General features: G+C 43.1%; 1 protein-coding gene across 3 annotated transcripts in view; it reads right to left on the reverse strand.

Annotated features, from left to right (window-relative positions):
* Positions 1-16,330, reverse strand: part of MAPRE2 (microtubule associated protein RP/EB family member 2) — a 187,406-nt gene that overhangs the window by 104,208 nt on the left and 66,868 nt on the right. Inside the window, exon 1 of one of the 3 annotated variants that reach the window (XM_027526204.1) lies at positions 12,364-12,647. The exons of the other annotated variants lie outside the window; for them this stretch is intronic. Within the exon in view, the coding sequence (XP_027382005.1) occupies positions 12,364-12,482 (119 nt within the window). The 5' untranslated portion in view covers positions 12,483-12,647. Of the gene's footprint in view, positions 1-12,363; positions 12,648-16,330 lie in introns of those variants that run through there. 3 annotated transcript variants of the gene reach the window in all.

The following is a 16,330-nucleotide window of genomic DNA, read 5'->3' on the forward strand; positions in this document are numbered from 1 at the left end:
TTTTCCTTTTAAATTCAATGGTGTAAAATCTGATATGGTGTTAAGTACAAAGAAAAGACTATCTACAGAACTATAGTATTCACAGAATTAAAAGAGTATCTCATATATGTCAAGATCTCAAAGCAAATATAGCTCCAAAATTTAACTCTTTCATATACACTTTTAAAGTGGCTTTAGTAGTTTTCCCCTGAGTTAAAAATAACGATCCAGTTATTATTTTGAAGTTTATTTTACTATAATCATTTAGTATGTACTTACTGAGAACTGGACCTAATTTCCAGAAAAAGCGTTGTGGATAAAGAACAGGTAGAAACACTGACTCCTTTTCTTAAGAGGTTTAGATTCAGGTTAAGAACACAGGACTCAAACTCACTGAAATCTAAGTTAAGACCATATTATAGTAAAATAAACCACCTAGTTTTTTTATTAAAATAGACAAAAGATCTGAACACACACTCCACTAAAGAATGTACACAGATGACCAACAAAACACATAAAAGACACTGAATATCATTAATAATCAAAATATAAATTAAAATCTCAGCTGGATACTTGTCCACATCTGTAAGGATGGCCAAGTTTAAAAGACTAACAATACCAAGTGTTGACAAGGATGTGAAGCAACTGGAACTCTCCTACACTTCTGGTAGGAGTGTGAAATGGTACAACCACTTTGGACAACTATTTCTTAAGTCTCCTTAAGTTCCTTAAGTCTCTTAAACAGCAATTATATTGCCCAACCATTCCACTCCTAGATATTTATTTCAGAAAAATGAAAACATTTGTTCCACAAAGATTTACACATGAATATTCATAGAAGTTGTATCCATAATTGCTAAGAACCGAAACTAACCCAAATGTTCACAAGCTGGTAACTGATAAAATATGATTATAGCCATATTACTTTGCCTACAAAGGTCTGTAGAGTCAAAGCTATGGTTTTTCCAGTAGTCATGTACAGATATGAGAGTTGGACAATAAAAGAGGCTGAGTGCCAAAGAACTGATGCTTTCAAACTGTAGTTCGAAACTGAAGACTCTTGAAAGTCTCTTGGACAGCAAGGAGATCAAACCAGTCAATCCTAAAGGATATCAACCCTGAATATTCATTGGAAGGACTGATGCTGAAGCTCCAATACTCTGGTGACCTGATGCAAAGAGCCAACTCGTTGGAAAAGACCCTGATGCTGGGAAACATTAAAGTCAGGAGGAGAAGGGGACGACAGAAGATGAGATGGTTGCATGGTATCACTGACTCAATGGACAAGAGTTTGAGTAAACTCCAGGAGACAGTGAAAAACAGGGAAGCTTGGTGTGAGGCAGTCCATGGGGTCGCGAACAGTCAGACATGCCTGAGCAACTGAACAACAACAAAGCCATACAACAGAATACCACTCGGCCACAAAGAGCAATGAGCTTTGTGGCCGAGTTGTATTCATCCATGCTGGGTCAATCTCAAAATCATTATGCCAAGTAAAAGAAGTCAGACACTAAAGAGTACAATCCGTATGATTCCATTTATACAAAAGGTAATCTAATCTAGCGTGAAAGAAAGCAGAGCAGTGGTTACCTGTGCTATGAACTGCAAAGGATACCAGGAATCTTTTGGGAGTGATGGATTCAAGGGCATACATACCACCAATACTCACTGAATCATTATACCTTAAACAGATGTAGTTCACTGTATGTAAAATTAGTTCTTAATCAAGTTGGTAAGGTGGGGAGATCACAGTATAATTTGTTTGAATTTTTTCCAGACTGAAGTTGGACTTTTAATGAACTGCTATGTGTCAGATAGTGTAAGAGGTAGTAAGGACACAAAGATCATAGTTTATTATAAAGACAGGGTAAAAGAGTAGAGTGAAATGACAAGCAACAATACTAGCTAATATTCTGAAAGGCGTTTTACTTTACACCATTCAACTGCTTGATATACTTTATATTCTGCATCTCATTTAAGTCCTCATTAAAAACTGTGAAGTTGATGCTATTATTATTTCCACTTGCACATTAGGAAAATGAGGCTTAGGGAGGCTAAAAAATTTGCCCTGGATGACACAGTTTGAAAAGGGTGGAGCTGGGATAGAGAATAAGTCTGAGGCCAGAGCCCAAGCTTTGCCTGCTACCCCTTCCTGCTTCTCTGAGCAGCAATCTGGGACTCTGGGGGCCCCAATTGGTCCTAATGGAAGGTAGACCACGTTCTGAACGGGAGGTGAGGAGGCCATGACCCTCATCACACAGGCTGGAAGTGTGTTCAACTGTTAATCATGCTGACATCTTACAGTCGGTGACCCGACAATGCTATCTGCCTGTGAGAAATTCCAGGGAGAGGGATACCGGCTTTCCAAACACCAAACCTGCTTTAGCATTTACTGTTGTGTTGCCAGCCCCACTAAGGGATGTTGGAAAGGCTGACTCCTCCTGTCCTCAGCCTCATTGCCTGGGTGGCTGATGATGTTCATCTCTCTTTCCTTCTCTCTGGAGAAGACGTGATCAAGGGATAGATGTACTAGGTCCCCAGAAACAGACAGAGCCAGGGGGCCAGGGGGCGGGGGAGGGGCTGACACGTTCCCCCCCCCCAAGAAGCCCTCATCCTGCGCTCCCCTCCCCCACCCACACAGCATCCACCAATCGTGCCCTCTTCCGCTTCCTCCTTCTCTAGCAGAGCACAGGCTCCACAAGCTTTCTATTTCACGGTTACTGCCGGTGAGCAGCAGGTCCTGAAAGCTGAGATAATGTATTCAAAGCTCTCCTTTTGTTTTATTCTTAATTGGTCAGTCTCCCTGCCATCCACTCAGCCTTCATCCAGACGGGAGGGGGAGGGGCAGGGGGCAGGGAGGGCTTGTGAATGCAGATGGCCTGCTTCCTGGCTGGCGTCTAGCACCATCACGGGTTGGAGAGGGGGGCGGACATCAAGGCCAGATATCACTCAATAACTTCCATAAGGTGGGGAGTCAGACTCAGAAGTGGGGGCAGGGTAGGGGCGGTGTGCAGAGGACAGCAGCAGAATGCCTAAAAAGAATGGCCAAAACCTGCAATTGCACACTCTAGGGCCCCTGCACAATACCTGAGACACACCAGGTGCTCAATAAATGAGGAGGAAAACATCCAAAGAGGATATTGACAACGATCTTCACAGAGGATTATTTTGCAGTCAGAGCAAGATTCATGGAGCATACTAAGCAGGCTGGCAGCATCACAAAAAACAACACCGACTGCAGCTCTGACGGACTCTGGAGAAAACGAAACAAAATATGGACTGTGCATTCGCTCCGTGTGAAACCTCAAGAGGCGGATGCCGCGGCCGCGTGTAAGAATGGTACTTGGGTCAGGCAAATCTTTAACATCATCCATGTGATTTCAGCAAGGATATTTTGAGACGCTTCCCAACACCTTTCCACACGTAAAACTCACTGTGAAAAATCAAAACTCATTTAATTTTCAAACTGCCACTAAGGGGTTAAGTGAAACACCACTGTTTGATTAGGGAGTGCATTTTACATAGTTTTCTGATTTTTTTCAACCCAGGGACCCATCATCTGTCCAGTCCCATTGTGACACGTGTCTGGTTCCACATGTGTTAACATTCTTCCAGCTTCTCCATGCCCATTAAGGAAATATGAATACATACATTTTCTTTATATAAAAGTTAGTCTACTGCACTAATTTTAACATAGTGATGTTCAATAAAAATACCATAAAATTTGGAGGATAAAAAGAGATAAGCATTTTATTTTTCCTCAAGTGACTTTCTGTAAGGGAGAAGTAACCTCCCCACCACCACCACGTATGTCATTCAACAATGCTCAAGTCTATGCCACGGGGCTGTACTAAAACTTATACACAGAGGTCATAGTAGGGAACACACACACTCAAACATGGTTTTTATCTACAGGTGCCATTACTGAAAGCTCCTGAAAGCTACGGTGGTGGTTTAGTTGCTAAGTTGTGTCCGACTCTTTGGGACCCCATGGACTGTAGCCTGCCAGGCTCCTCTGTCCATGGGATTCTCCAGGCAAGGATACTGGAGTGGGTTGCCATTTCCTTCTCCAGAGGATCTTCCCGACCCAGGACTCAAACTCAGGTCTCCTGCACTACAGGCAGATTCTTTACCAAATGAGCTACAAGGGTAATTTTGCCCTTGCTAAGTTATCAGCACAAGAGTCACAGAATTACTTTTCTGGGGTCGGTGGTACCTCTCCCCCTCAGATTTCTCCAGTCAAACACTGCCTTCCTGCCTGCTGTTCCCAAGATTTAGAGTTTTTTCAAGAAAGGGCTATGCATGATTTATATATTTTTTTTTGGCCACGCCATGTGGGATCTTAGTTCCCTGACCAGGGATTGAACCTGCACCCCCTTCAGTGGAAGCATGGAGTCTTGACCACTGGAGCACCAGGTAAGTCCCCTGTGTGATTTGTTTTTGAATTCAACTGCTCAGCTCAGAGTATGACATACAGAAGGAACCTGGTGAGTCCGCTGAAAGACCAGATTCTTAGATGACTGGAATTCTGGCTTAAATTTTAATAAAGCTGCAACTGTATATTTACAGAGTGGAAATTTAAAAGATTTTATCATCGGCAACCTGAAAACATGCTCTGGCTTTCTAAACTGACAAAAAGGAAGTCGACTGGGGAGGGGAGAGGTTTCTCCTGATTTGAAAGTGAAAGTGTTAGTCGCTAAGTCCTGTTGTTCGTGACTCTCTGAGACCCCATGGACTGTAGCTCACAAGGCTACTCTGTCCATGGGTTTCTCCGGGCAAGAATACTGGAGTGAGTTGCCATTCCCTTCTCCAGAGGATCTTCCTGATCCTGGGTCTCCTGCATTGCAGGCAGATTCTTTACCGTCAGAGCTACCAAATTCGAACCTTGCAGGGAATCATGTGGGAGGGCTCCTGGATGAGGGGATACTACAGTTTGTAATCAGAGTAGAACTGTGACACTAAGAACGCCTCCCTGAGATGTCATTGCCACTGTGATTTTAGACAAATTATCTCTCAGGGCTTTGCCAGGGCAGGCTGACTCTTAAGAACAAAAAATTAATGTTAAAAAAAGAAAATCAAACACGACTTCTAGGAAAAAATAAAACGGATCACAGAAACCTAAGGTGTGCCTCATAGGAAGAGGACTGTCATTTTAAGAACGACTTAACATCAAGCGCCGGCCATAAACCTCAGGACCAACTCTGTGCATGAGATCCCTCGGTTCACAGACTTGTGCCAATGTACACTAAAAACTTACAACGCGTACTCTTCATTTTCAAGCCTCTCACCCTATTCCTCTTCTGTTTCAAGTCATGGAACAAACCTGGCTCTTTGGCACATTTACCTGCTCAAAGCAAATGAGGTCTCAGTCAGAAAGACTGAGCTCTCATTACATTTCCTTTATGAGATAATTACACAAAAGCATCTATCACGAAAAGCAGTCATCAGGTTGACCATCCTATGCACCTATCACCACCTTTGGATCCTTTAGAAAAAAAAAAATGCTTTAAATAAGTGCGTCCTGGTTCAAGTGAGTAAGATCCTAATTAGGCTGGGGAGACATGACACTGAAAATGTACACGTATTTTTTTTTTCTTCTCAGTAACCTACTAAGAAATTATTTCTTGGTGGCCTATAAAACCCTGTTTCATCTTTACCGCAGTAATGAGTTATTTCCATTAAAATAAGTTATCTTTGGGGATGTATCTAACAAAAACATGTTTAGGAGCCATGTCTCTGATACATGCTATAAGGCGAAAGCGCATAATTTCAGTTTTTGCCTATGTGAACTGTAGGCTTCCATTTTGCATTCTCTCAACATAATATAAATTCCAAAGGTCAAAAACTAGGAGATGAACAATCAGAATTTTAAAGTGAGCTATGAAATGAGGTTCCTGTGATACCAATGCAGGGTGGGTGCGTGGAGTGTTTCAAGACAAAAAGTTGCTGGAAGAGTGGTTAAGATACTAGATGAGAGACATAAACACTCCTGGGTATACATAAGGAAAAAACGAACACTAATTCAAAAAGGTACAGGCATCCTAGTTTCATAGCAGCATTATGCACAACTGCCAAGACTTGGAAACAACCTGTCCATTGACAGAGGAACGGATAAAGAGGATGAGGTATACACATACAATGGAACACTACTCGGTCGTGAAAAGGAGTGGCATTTTGCCATCTGCAGCAACATGGATGGATCTGGAGAGTATTATGCTAAGTGCACAATACTGTATGGTATCGCTTATCTGTGCACTCTAAAAAATAAACCAGTGAATATAAAAAAGAAGCAAATTAATAGATACTGAAAACAAACCAGTAGTTGCCACTAGGGAGAGGGGAGGAGGAGGGGCAATATAGGGGCAGGGGGCTGAGAGGCACACTCTGTTAGGTACAAAATATGCTCAAGGATAGATTGTACAACAGGAAATATAGCCAATGTTTTATAATAACTATAAATGGAGTATAACCTTAAAAAATTGTGAATCACTATATTATCTACCTGTAACATATATAATATTGTACAGCAAATATACTTCAATGAAAAAGGATACTAGATGAGTACGACACATCCACTTTAGAATCCCAGAGGTTGGTATCTGAAAGATAGCCCGAAGTCAAGAAGAATGGAATTATTCTAACATACATATCCTAACAAATTTCATTGTGGAAAAGACACTGTTCACAGGAGAGGAGTAAATCAATTCCTTTAAAGTGAAATTGACAAAATTAGAAAGTAAAGCAATCCGCACCATCTGGGTTAAACTCTCAGTCTACTCTCAGTCCATCCCTTCCAGAACCTGCCATCGAAGGGATCACTTTCCAGCTGTAAGAAAAATGGCACCGGAGCCCTGAGGGGCATTCTGAGCAGTGTCATCAGCTGGCATTAAATGACTCCTGAGGATCCTTCACAGTGAAATACCAGACACTCTGCTTCTGAGTTTGGGAGGATTGAAAGAGTGTAAATTCTATACAGTAGCCACCCTTTTGGCCTGGTAACTGTGAAGTTGGCATCTGTATACCAAGAAGCCACCATCTGACCTAAGTACCAACGCTGTTATGGGAAGAAGTTGCAATGATTGCTTCTACACGAGGGAAAATGCCTTGAGCCAGGAACATCTACCTCCCTTGTCCTGAGCCCTACAACAGAGCCGGAGAGGTCTCTCTATTAGAGCAAATGAAGTATTCCCTAAGAATTCTGGACGCTGTAGGGTGGGGCACTGGAGGATTCCATTTTCCCTTCAACTCTCACTGCAAAACAGGAGCTCAATTCCAGCATGCACTTCCGTTCTTATTATGCTGTCTTTCAATCAACATGCTTTCAATTTTCAAGTTCCGGTCACCGTGCCTGCCTTCCTATGGTCCTATCCCTCGGGAAAATTCTATCCAATGAAAATTCTAATTCTACAGCCTCCACTCCTTTCACCCAAATAGCTGGTCTCCAACAGGGTCTTTTAGCTTCCTACAACATACTGGCCTTGTGGGTATCTTTTTCTACTTTGAGTCACTGTGGGCTCAGAAAGCACAAACCACTTCTGCTATCAAACCCAGCCAAATATTCACAACAAAGTAAACCTGTTACAGAATGAGCGGCTCAGACATCTGACTTTGCTACAACTGCAGGTCCTTTGAGGGGCATCTGGCAGAGAGCGTGGCCAGAATGAGATTCTCAAGCATTTGTCAAATTAATCCTCCAAACCACACAGAATATTTAGATTAGTCCCACTATTTCCCCCTCCACTAATCTGAGGGATTATTCACTGCAGCTTCAAGAGGTCTCTATATATACAGGAAAGATACTGAATATGGAAATCAACCTCCTAAATTCAGAGGATCATCTCAAACCATTGTTCTGCTGAGACAATGCTCCCGTAAACACACGAGACCAGTGGCAAACCCTGCTGAGCAGGGGTGAGCCTCTGACCAGGGCGCCTGGAGGACCATCTCCTTTAACAGACTCTCCAACAAAGGACCCTGAAAAGAAGTTCAAAAATTGGGCACCTAGGACTTCCCTGGTGGCCCAGTGGTTAAGAATCCCCCTTGCAATGCAAGGGACACCAGTTCGATTCCTGGTCCGGGAATATCCCACATGCCTCAGAGCAACTAAGTCCGTGCGTGCCACAACCACTGAAGCCTGTGTGCCCTACAGCCCGTGCTGCGCAACAAGACAAGTCACCTCAAAGAGAGCCCGAGTGCTGCAACTAGAGAGTAGCCCCACCCCCACCCCCGTTGCAACTAGAGACTCAACACAGCCAAAAAGAAAATAAATACACTGGGCACCTAACAATTAAGGCAGTTTCCCTGGTGGCTCAGTCAGTAAAGAATCTGCCTGCAAAGCAAGAGACCGCCTGCAATGCAAGGGACCTGAGTTCAATCCCTGGGTTGGGAAGATCCTTGAAGAAGGAAATGGCAAACCACTCCAGTATTCCTGCCTAGGAAATTCCATGGATAGAGGAGCCTGGTGGGCTACAGTCAAGGTATCTAGTAACCCTTTAAAAATACTAAGAAAAATGTTAAGGACAAAAATCAGTATTTTCAAAAACATCCTAAGACAGGAGTAAACCCAGATGATGCTAACAAATACCTAATGGAGATGCATGAAGGAGACTTCTGCAGTCGCCGTTTGGGGAATGTGATCTGAAATCTACATTCTGGTTAAAGTGAGGCATGTTACAATAGCTTCTATTAAACAGAACATGCTTTCGCAACTATCTTTTGCACATGTGTTTATGGGCACATATACATATATTTCTTTTTGTGTGCCCTACCATGAGCTCATTTTTCAAGACTAGCAAAGCTGGACGTCAGAGTCAAGGTCCTAGGCTTAAGTTTTCGCTGTGTTTTTCTTTACAGTCCATTGCCTCACGTCGAGTAATTCTTCTTTTTTAAGAATTCAGAAACATATGCTACTGTAGTTGCATGTTCAAATACCCATGTGGAACTAGTCCTCTGGACTTATACATTCATTCTTAAAAGCCTGGAGTATGCAAACAAAGATGCGATGCGGTGGGCAGAGGGCCAGTTAATAAATCTCATCTATGAGCATCTGCATGAAACAGCGCTATAGGGAGTCGCCTCTCCAGGGAGGGCAGAGCACGACTATTTGCTCTGTGAATTAAACAGTGTCACTTCAGATGGCCCACACCACATTTATTTTTTAGGCAGCTCTGAAAATATATGGATTTCTAGTGTTCATAAATGCAATGAGGAAGCTGGGGCTGAGAAGGCAATCACACAGGAGCGGTGGACGTGAGCCACAGAGACACATCCACACGGCTCTGCTGAGCCATCTTTGCACTTGCTCGTTTCAACTCAAATTGCTAATGGAAGGGTAATTTTCTAAAGGAAACTTGCTCTTCTAATCAAAGGGCACTCTATTTCAATAATGATTTACCACTCCTTCTGGTCCAGGCTGTAAAAACAGGTTCTGTTTATACCAAGAGATACCTGGATCAAGATATCTGGATCGTGAACCACATTTGATCCTTATTTATAAACAATCTGGTGCAAACGTTATGACAATAATGTCTCCTGCTGGGAAGAGTGACCACTTGCCCCCTGACGGTGCTAGAAAGAACGGCCTTGTTCTCTGGGTTCTTCTCTTCTCACCTGTGCTCCAAGCCAGGTGAGGGGTGTTCTTATCCTGGAGTGCCTGAATAGGCCCCTTTCAGTAACAACAGCATTCTTCTTATATTTACATACGTCTTTGAAGATGCTTTTTGTTTTAAATATTTCAGTTAGCCTTACAAAGATTTTTATAAGAAAGCAATGAAAGAGTCTATAATGCAATGAGCAAATATAGAAAATAAAGCCGAAGCAGAAGGACCTGCTGGGACCACCTAGAAGTCAGTAAAGGAACCAGAAAGAGGATTCCCTTGGAAATTCCCAGAAAGAGATCACCCCAGGGCTCTGGGCTTACCCAGGCCCCTCCATGGCACTCCATCAGAACTCTCTGACACACCTCAATCATGGGGACCAGACTTAACCTACAGCCAAAGTAAAACTTATGTGGTTGAATCTCTACTTTGGCTTTCAAACTGCCTTCCAAGTTTCCTCAGCAATTAAATGGCAATATTATTCCAGCCTCAGGATGCCAAAATAATTATGGAACACTTACTGGATAGAAAAATGTGTCACATTTTTCCTTTCCCCCAAAAAATAAGTGGCAGTTATACTGCACTGGTCATCCACTTTGAAAGAAAAGCAGACCAAGGAAAACAAGTGTGTCTGTCTCCTTGGGCACATTTTCTATAACACAATTCAAAAGCAATTTTGGAGTCTTCTTTCTTCATTTAACCTATGGCATCTCTCACTATAGGGACCAATAATCCTATTATATAAAATACAAAGGCCACAATGCTCTTAGTGACTTAAGATTTTGCTCCATCAGATCTTTATTCAAATTCAATTTTGTTTCTCGCATCATTTCAGGTACCATACCAGGACTCGGACAACAAACTGGAAATAGTTCAGGAAATGGAAAGAACAACCTGGACTGAATTTAAAAGGTGAATGAATTTTTACTGTAAAACAATAATTCATCAACAAAAGGTAGCATTTAACCTTTCCCCCAAGTGATCTTTCCATTGCCATTGCAAGTTAGTTCACATGACTAATAAAACCCAACCAGGCAACTGCCTTCAGCCCATGTGGTAAAATTCGAACTCTGCTTAAAAGCAACTGCTACCTACGTGGCAGAGATGAAATCACTGAAAAAAAATAAATAAGGGCTTCAAATGTATTACCTATAAGAGCAGTTTAAATAGTGAAGATTTAAAACCAACATGTCCGGGTTTTTGTTTTTAAATTCTATTTTAAGCTTTGGAATGTTCACAGAGAAAGGTGAAGGAGGAAGGGAGAGAAGGGACCCAATGTTCCAATCACATGGGTCTCCAAAAGCAGAGTCCCAGAGGTTGTGGACCAATTTTGGTTTATATTAAGAGAACAACAAGCACTTGGAATCTCTGAGGATGTCATGTCAACATATCACTTGGAAGCATAGGCATGAGATTTTAGTGACCTCATGGGCACAGCCAAAATTAACTCCCAGTATTTATGTAACTGCCAGGGATGACAGGGCAAAGATCGCTTATAATTTTTTTTTTTTTTTTTTGAGTCAGCTAATAGTGTTTCTTTGGTCAAAGAGAGAGGAAGTGGGGGTACTTTGAGCTCTATTTTTTAAACATGCAACATTTATATACATAGACTATTCTGCCCATAACACCATCTGAATGTTTAGATGAAGACATTTAAAAAAAAAAAAAAAAAAGGAGTTATTTCCTGTTGCTCCCTAACTGGATGCGTTTTAGGGGTATGTGTGCTCTGCCTCAGAGCAAAAGCATTGTTAGCAGTTATCAAGGTAGCATTTAAAAATAACTACCCCAGTACAAAAGAACTTCAGAGGAAATATGAGCGAAGCTATCAGTCTCCCTTCAAGTCTGGCCATGAGCTGCCTTAGACTCGAGCTGCATTCTCCATTACATTGTTATCCTTATCAAACAATGCAAACAATTTTAATGAGCTTATCTCCTAGAACATATTGCCAGATATGCTAATGTAAAAACGATGCCAACCATACAGGCCGACTCATTAATCAAAAAGCTCACAATACAATGACCAAGATCAGTCTCATCCCCACATCAGACCTCAGCAAAATACCAGGAATTACCTTCCTACTGTAAATAAGAAGGGCGGGCTCCCCCACCCATGCGGAGGCCATAAACTCCTAAGAAAATGCATAAGTGCACCTAGTTCCTTTCAGGTCCATTGCAGTCCAATCTCTTTCTAATAAACCTTGGGTTCTATGGAGAAAATTTTGGTGAATGTCTGACACCGTGACCTCTGCTGTCAATCCTTGCACCAATCAGCGAGCAGAATTCTTACAAAGCTCCATCAATCTGGCGGTTCAACATCACAGACTGCAGCTTAATCTAGAGGATTCCATCTTTCCTGCACACACACACACACACACACACCAGTGCAAGCGCAAACCTTTTCCTCGCCCTCCTTCTGGTCTTTAGGCACAGCCTACCTCATGGTTCCTTTAAAATCTAAAAAGGAAAGAGGAAAGGAAGTGCTCTGGCTTGTCTCCCTTTGGAGAGGAGGGGAAATTTTGCTTGCATTTTGAAATCAACGTGGAAGCAAAGAGATGGAGGGAGACCCCTTGCAGGCAGCAAACCTATTCACAAAATGCTTTCCATTTGCAATCGGGCAGCCTCCGTGCACACCCAACATGACACATGGAAACAAACAGCAAATAACCACAACCGCCTTTACAAACGGCCGTCTGCAGCCGGGACCGGGGGCAGCGTCTGCTCCATTATATAACGGGCGGGTTTCCGCGCGCCCGCCCGTCCGCCGCCGCTCCCCGGCCAGCCCCATTACCTGTAGGAACGCTCGCCGCGCACTGTGTGCTTCCGGAAAGGAATGATGGTCCCGTTATCCTGGATGATGTCGTTGTTGTTCTCGCCATTTGGGGACAGGGTTTGGGTCGGCCCGGGCATTGGCGCACTCCCGAGGATGGGAACAAACCGCTGTGGGCTGGCTGGGGAGGAAGGTGGCTGTGTCTCGCCTTCCCGCTCGCCCGCTCCTCGCGCAGACCGCGCCTGCCGCCTGCTCGCAGCTCGCTGCTCCCAGCTCGGCGCTCGGCTCCCGCCCCGCCCTCTCGCGACCCGCCCTCCCGGCTGCTGACGTCAAAGCGCCGGCAGCAGCACCCTGGTCACGTGCCCCGGCCTGTCCCCATAGCAACCCGCTAACTCATCTCCTCGCTTGGAATCGCGCTGGGCCGCTGCGCGACCACGCCGGCGGCTTCAGGCAGGCACCCGGGCCGGCCTACATCTGGCATGTAAAACCCCAGGCCACCCCTGGCCCCCCTCACTGACTCGCCTGGGTCTGAAAACCAGCTCTTCCTCTAACCATTTCCTTTCCAGCCCGAGCTCCCACTGCAGCTGTGTACACAAAAGAACGATTCAGGCAGAGGGGTGTGGGAGACCCTTTAACTCCTTCCATACCAAGTTCTTGTTCCATGAAAATTAAACTCGGTCTGGTTTCAGAAATATATAAGACGACCTGGTAGCCTGCTTCAAGAAAATTTATCAGACTAAGGGGTTAAAATTTCCAGGTTCCTGCCTCATTCTCCAAATAGCAGCAACCGCCTCCCCTAAAGCAACCCCAAACTTGAAAACCGAATAGGAAGCTCCATTTCCTTCTAATCAATATACCTTTACATTAATAATGAGAAAATCAAGAATTGCAAATGAAGATTTTCTGCACAAAAGAATCCCCAAAGGGAGTTCTTTTTTTTTAAAAGACCCACCATTTTAGAACATCATGGTTACCCAAAACCTCTCAATTCAAATTCTTACACTGCCTCCTGATACAGATAATTAAATCCTTGTCATGTTTTTTATTTTCTTTGAATTAAACAAGTGAACATCCAATTTAGTATTTGGATGGAAACTCTCTCAACATCAGGCGGCTCTGCCTCATTGCTATGCATCTTTCACATACATTGACTATGAGACAGGTCCTATTGTTATTATCACCCCTAATTTAGAGATGAGTATACTAGTGAGATGAAGTAACTGGTACGGTGGCTCAAGGTCACACAGTCGGGAAGCAGTGAGCTGGAACTTCAAGCTGACATGCTTTTTATCAATGTGATTGGACAGTGGTGATGTGTGTTTAATGTGAACTCATAAATGTTATAGATCAAGGTAACAATCAAGTACCTTATATACTCTCAACAGTGAAAGGACAACTGTGAATAGAATTGCTAGTACGGTGCAAAGTCTATGGATTAGATTATAAATTCTGAACAGATTCCAGATGTGTCCAGTGCTTTCCTTCAGAGAGAAGAAGAGTTTGCCTTCAACTCTTATCAGAAGTGGTTCTCTGCTTATCAGAAGTGGTCTTTGATGTTTCCTGGGGTGAGTAAAAGTCAAAATAAATATATGTAGCAGAAAGTACTAGGCTCATGCCTTCACATCATTGTACAGCTTACCAGCTTTATTATTTTGTGATACAGATATTAAAACAAGTAAAAATGCTGTCATTCCTGACAATTCTCTAGCATATTTCCCTGGTAATAAGTTATTTCTGGCATCAAGCTTCTAGAATTAGAATCAAATAATTTACAACACAGATGGTAAGGATAATCTCAAATAAGGGGGGCATTTTTCCTATTCTATAGTCTCCTTTTGAACTATATTTTAATAATTTTATTTTCTAATTTTTCCAGTGAATGCACAGTGCACAAGTTGATTACTTCATCCATATCTCAGCTTACATGATTATTTTTTTAATATATAATGAGGATCCAGTTCTGACCTAAGTCTTAACAAGGTACATCAGATAAATATCTAAATACAAGAGATACAAGTACAAGCCTCACATTGCACAATGAACCAAAAGGGCATGAGAGTGTAGTTCCTGCTACAAAGACAAACACTTCCTCCTCCTATTTCTGTTACTTGACCCACAGCTGTCAATTTCCCTACTAATTAATTCCCCTTTGCAAAAGCGTCCCCTTTCTTTGGGGACAGGCTGAAGTTAAAAGGCAGAGTCTACAAATCAAATATTTAATGTTTTCAGCCCTCTCACTTGGGGCTCTAGAGGATAGCTTACTTTTCTATGATCCCATGTTTGAGTAACAGGTCACATAATTGGTATTATCATAGGGACTATGTTTGTCAGAATTTGAATGTATTATTATTACTCATTCCACCAGGTAATTTCATGGAGAGAACTCTCCCACTGTTCCAAGGCTGTTCTTGAAGGAGAGGACTATGACCAGGAATTTGGGGGGATGGGCTGAACGGGGAGGAGTAGTCAGGCAGGTGGAGGAGGTACCTAAGAACCCTTGTAAATCTTCCACCGGGGCAGCTCTGAACCACAGCACTGTAAAGGGCCCCAGAGAGGCCCCAGCGATTTGTGATTACCCTCCAAGACGCAGGGGTAACAGGGGTAATAATTTGAAAATATTGAACAGATGTGTTTTCATTCCCCTCCCCATAAATCAGGTTACCTGGCAGCCATCCTCTTGTTTAGCCCCAGGAAGAAGGGGAGGGCACATTCCACTTTGGGAGGGAGAATGCTAGGATACAGGGGAAGCACAGACTCGGCAGGAAGAGGGAGGGGAGAGTACCTCCACCCCAAGGCTGAAAAGAAGCAGGTGAAAGTGAGCAAAAGCAGCATCTCCCATTTGCAGCTCCCTGAAGGGAGCATTAGAGAGCTTTTGGCTTTGTTCTCAGCCTAAGGGACTTTCTTGCGCCTAAAGAGGCAAATGTCCCATTTGGGACCCTGGGAAGAGATGGCTTTTAAAGAGGGTCTCCCCAACACCTTCCTTCCCAATCAAGCTGCAGCCTCATCACACTAGAAAAGTCAGTGGTTTGGTATGGTGAAGTAGGACCTAGGAAAGAGGAGGACATCTAAAAGACGGAATATCCACCCAAGAGATGGAGTGCTCCAAAGATGGACTGAACCGGAAGAGGCTATACTGTGAACTGGCAATTAAGTAAAACCTTTCGTTTCCCATCTCCCTCAGCAGGGAAAAGAGAGTCATACAGATTATAGAAAAAAGTAAACTAAAACGTCTGTGTACATCTGACTGTGGTTGAGGTTTTAGGTACACAGGTATACCGAAAATAAAGTATGTGCAGACCTAAATCTCCAGCTGCCCCATGGAGAAATGGCTTCTCTTACCAAGCCCTGTGGACTGAAGCTGGGGCTCTGACAGACCTGGGTCCCCAGCTTGGTTTCACCACCTGCTGACTATTTGACACTAACAAGTTACTCTGCATCTCTAAGATTTAGTTTCCTCATCTGCGAAGTAGGTGTAATAATACTGGTTTCACAGTGTTGCTGTGAAGGTTACATCACATAATACATTATATCTGAAGCAACGGACACAGTGCTGGGCCTGTAACAAATGCTCTTTAGTGGTAGATGCTATTTTTAAATAATAAGTTAAGCATACTCTAAAATGTTCATTCACTTAACACTTATGACTGGATTTCTTGCGTACTGGAAGCTGGTAAAACAAAAAGAAAAGTCCCAGGCTCTGTACTCAGGGAACTCAGAGTTGTGGGGGAGCAAGATAAAAATATTTGCAATTATGATACAACATGATGCCCTGATAATGGTATCAGACAGGCTGATAAAGGGCCACAGAAGATGAGGGAATGGAATTCCATTCCATTCAGAATGGAAATTGAAATAGGCCCGAAAAGCTTCCCCAAGGAGCTATTACCTAAGCCTTGGATGAGTAATAATTATGACCTTTTTTGTTCTCTTTCTCTGTGCTAGACAGAATACATATATGTGCTCAGTTGTGTCCAACTCTTTGCGACCC

The sequence above is a fragment of the Bos indicus x Bos taurus genome, chromosome 24, assembly GCF_003369695.1.
Source record: "Bos indicus x Bos taurus breed Angus x Brahman F1 hybrid chromosome 24, Bos_hybrid_MaternalHap_v2.0, whole genome shotgun sequence".
NCBI lineage: Eukaryota > Metazoa > Chordata > Mammalia > Artiodactyla > Bovidae > Bos > Bos indicus x Bos taurus.